Consider the following 2,471-nt stretch of genomic DNA (forward strand, 5'->3'; position numbering starts at 1 on the left):
TATGAAAAGAAGGCGGATGCAGGAGCTGCTGGCTCATGCGAGAGCTTGACTTGCAGATGTTTTACAGACGCACAAGGGAAGGGCAGACTGAGCACACATTAGACGAGAGTCACAATGACTATTTTGGTGGTGAACGTAATTATTGGGCGAAAGGATGAATGAGCATGGCAGTCAAAAGGAGGAAGATCGTACAGTAAAAGCATAAAAGTATCAAATGTTATCGCAAAGCGCTGTTAGAGGAGCAAGGTCAGGAATGACTTCTCGACGAGCATTGGTCAAACGTTTTTCACACTATGCTGTATGAAGTAACACAATACGTACTGTATTTGCAGGTATCTCGCCAGATGTCCAGTCAGGCGTCGCGTGCAATTTGATCGCAGTGAGGCTTCTCAAATTCACGCTCAATGCACGTGGCTGGGTCAAGCTCAGGTGCGATCAGGTTCGCACATCATACCTTCCATCTTCCATATTTCAGATGACCAAGGCCCATACAGCACTGTTACTGTCGAAAAACGCACCCCGAGAAGGAAATCGTTATCTGGACATGGCAGTGCAAGGAGACAACAGCGCTCATGCTCCACTGATCAGCCGAAGCAATGACAATGCCGTGTCGGAACACGATCGGTGCGACATGGCACGAGTCGGTCGCCAACCAAGTTTGCAGAGACGACTGGTGGTTCAGAGCACAAGGTGAACACCAGGCGCCTGCGGAGAGGCTGGAGGGCAGAAGAGGCGCCCGAACGCTCGTATCAGCCTCGTCAGTATAGTGGCAAATGACCATTGTCGAAGCTTTACGCGCCACCAGCGAGTTTCACATCGACTCCCAAGATTGACGTGTGGGTCTGTGCCGATGTGTTCCCCTGCAGCAGACGCTGCATCTAAATCTACTTGCTGGTGGGTTGCGGGAAGAAGTCAGAGGGGGGCCCGAGAGATTTGTGCGTGGGGGCCAACCTCCGGCAAACCTGTGCGTCTCCCAGCGTAGCGGGTCCTCCTTGTCCAGATCACCAGACCGTCGACTGGGTCATCCAGGCACACGCGGCAATACAATATAAAAGCGTTCCGCACAGCTCGGCCAGAACTTGGTCTGAGGACACCAAGCTCATCGTTAGAAGTGCTACTTCAAGACATTCCTCGACTCCATCTCTGTGCCATTCTTTCCACTAGGCCAATAAATTCCAACAAATCAACCCAACGCCACCTTCACTGGGAGGCTCAAACCCGGTCAGAATGCGGTTTCAATCCAGCTTCGTCCTGCCGTGCGTCATCTCCGGTACGCTTGCAGCCCCCCACTACTTCGAAGGGTCGTTCTCCAGTTTCAAAGCACTGAGCGTGATGCCTGGAGCGGACATCACGAAGGAGCTCTACAATAGCTGCACGGGCTTCGACGCTTCCGGAAAGGCTGTGAGCACTGGCAATGTTTGCGTCAAAGAGCTTCTGTGGGACACACTTGCAGTCTTATTGGCCACGTCGGGAGGGATGCAAACGCCGGCAAATGCGGTATCCAATGACACTGTCCTGGACGTGGGACCTGCGTCCGTGACGAGCTATCCCGTCACGACTCCGGCGAACTCACAGCAGGCTGCAGCCTCGCAGGCAACTGGAAGCAAGTACAAACGCATGGGCGACGCCGGGGAGACTGCACTTTTGAAGCGAGTCAACGACAATCTTTCGGAGGTTCTGCATGGAGAGCACTCCATTCGAGCCGTATCGGTCGGTCACTCAGACGTTCACCCCACAGACGGCATCGCGATTCGGACCAACGTGCAAAATAGTGGAGCATTCTTCCACGTGCACACCAATGGCTCCCATGCAACTGCTACTCTCAACAGAGATGCTTCCTCCAGCATGCGACGCCGGGACCAGGATTCTACCGGAAAGCGTTCGTATGAGTTCTCGAGAAATATGTGGGGCGTCAAAGTGCAGATCAATAAGGGAAACGGTGGAGATATCAATATGAGTGACCTGGATGCATACATTGCGGCTTTCACATACGGTAACGGCGAATCTGAGCCAGTGTTGAAGGAGTCAGATGACTGGAAGATATCTGTGTGTGACAGAGATCGCAAGGTTCAACTGCTCTTTGGCAAAGTGGTCTCGCTGCAGCGTCCTTCTGACAATGGCTATGAACATCCTGAGGATTGGATGAACTGCAACAAAGAGTAGCCACAGGCAAGAAGGAAAGCGACTTAGATCTGTCGTTGGAACCGGAGCGTCGATGGAGATTTGGGATTCTCTCGGAAGCCCCATGTATATCTCAAAGCTTCCAAGGGCATGCGTAGCCTGAGCTCCGAAGAAATAATGCTACATTCAAGACAGATTCTCTCCATTCTTCGCTGTTTCCCCATGCTTCGAGCGGTCATTGCCGAACAAACCTCGAAAAAATTGACGCGTATACTTGCTCGCACAGATGACGTCCGAAATGAGGTTGGTAACCACTAAGTTACTATGGCCGTGAAGAGCGGGCTTTTGGA

At 52.3% G+C, this 2,471-nt stretch overlaps 1 protein-coding gene across 1 annotated transcript; it reads left to right on the forward strand.

Annotated features, from left to right (window-relative positions):
- Positions 1 to 1,227: 1,227 nt before the first annotated feature.
- Positions 1,228 to 2,163, forward strand: WHR41_09651 (uncharacterized protein; the record flags this gene model as incomplete). Its single annotated transcript, XM_069378253.1, has 1 exon — positions 1,228 to 2,163. The coding sequence occupies one exon, from the start codon at positions 1,228 to 1,230 to the stop codon at positions 2,161 to 2,163; it is 936 nt and encodes a 311-aa protein (XP_069224794.1).
- Between the last annotated feature and the right edge of the window lie 308 nt (positions 2,164 to 2,471).

Source organism: Cladosporium halotolerans, assembly GCF_011745625.1.
Source record: "Cladosporium halotolerans strain TM138-S3 chromosome Unknown Sca273, whole genome shotgun sequence".
Lineage (NCBI taxonomy): Eukaryota > Fungi > Ascomycota > Dothideomycetes > Cladosporiales > Cladosporiaceae > Cladosporium > Cladosporium halotolerans.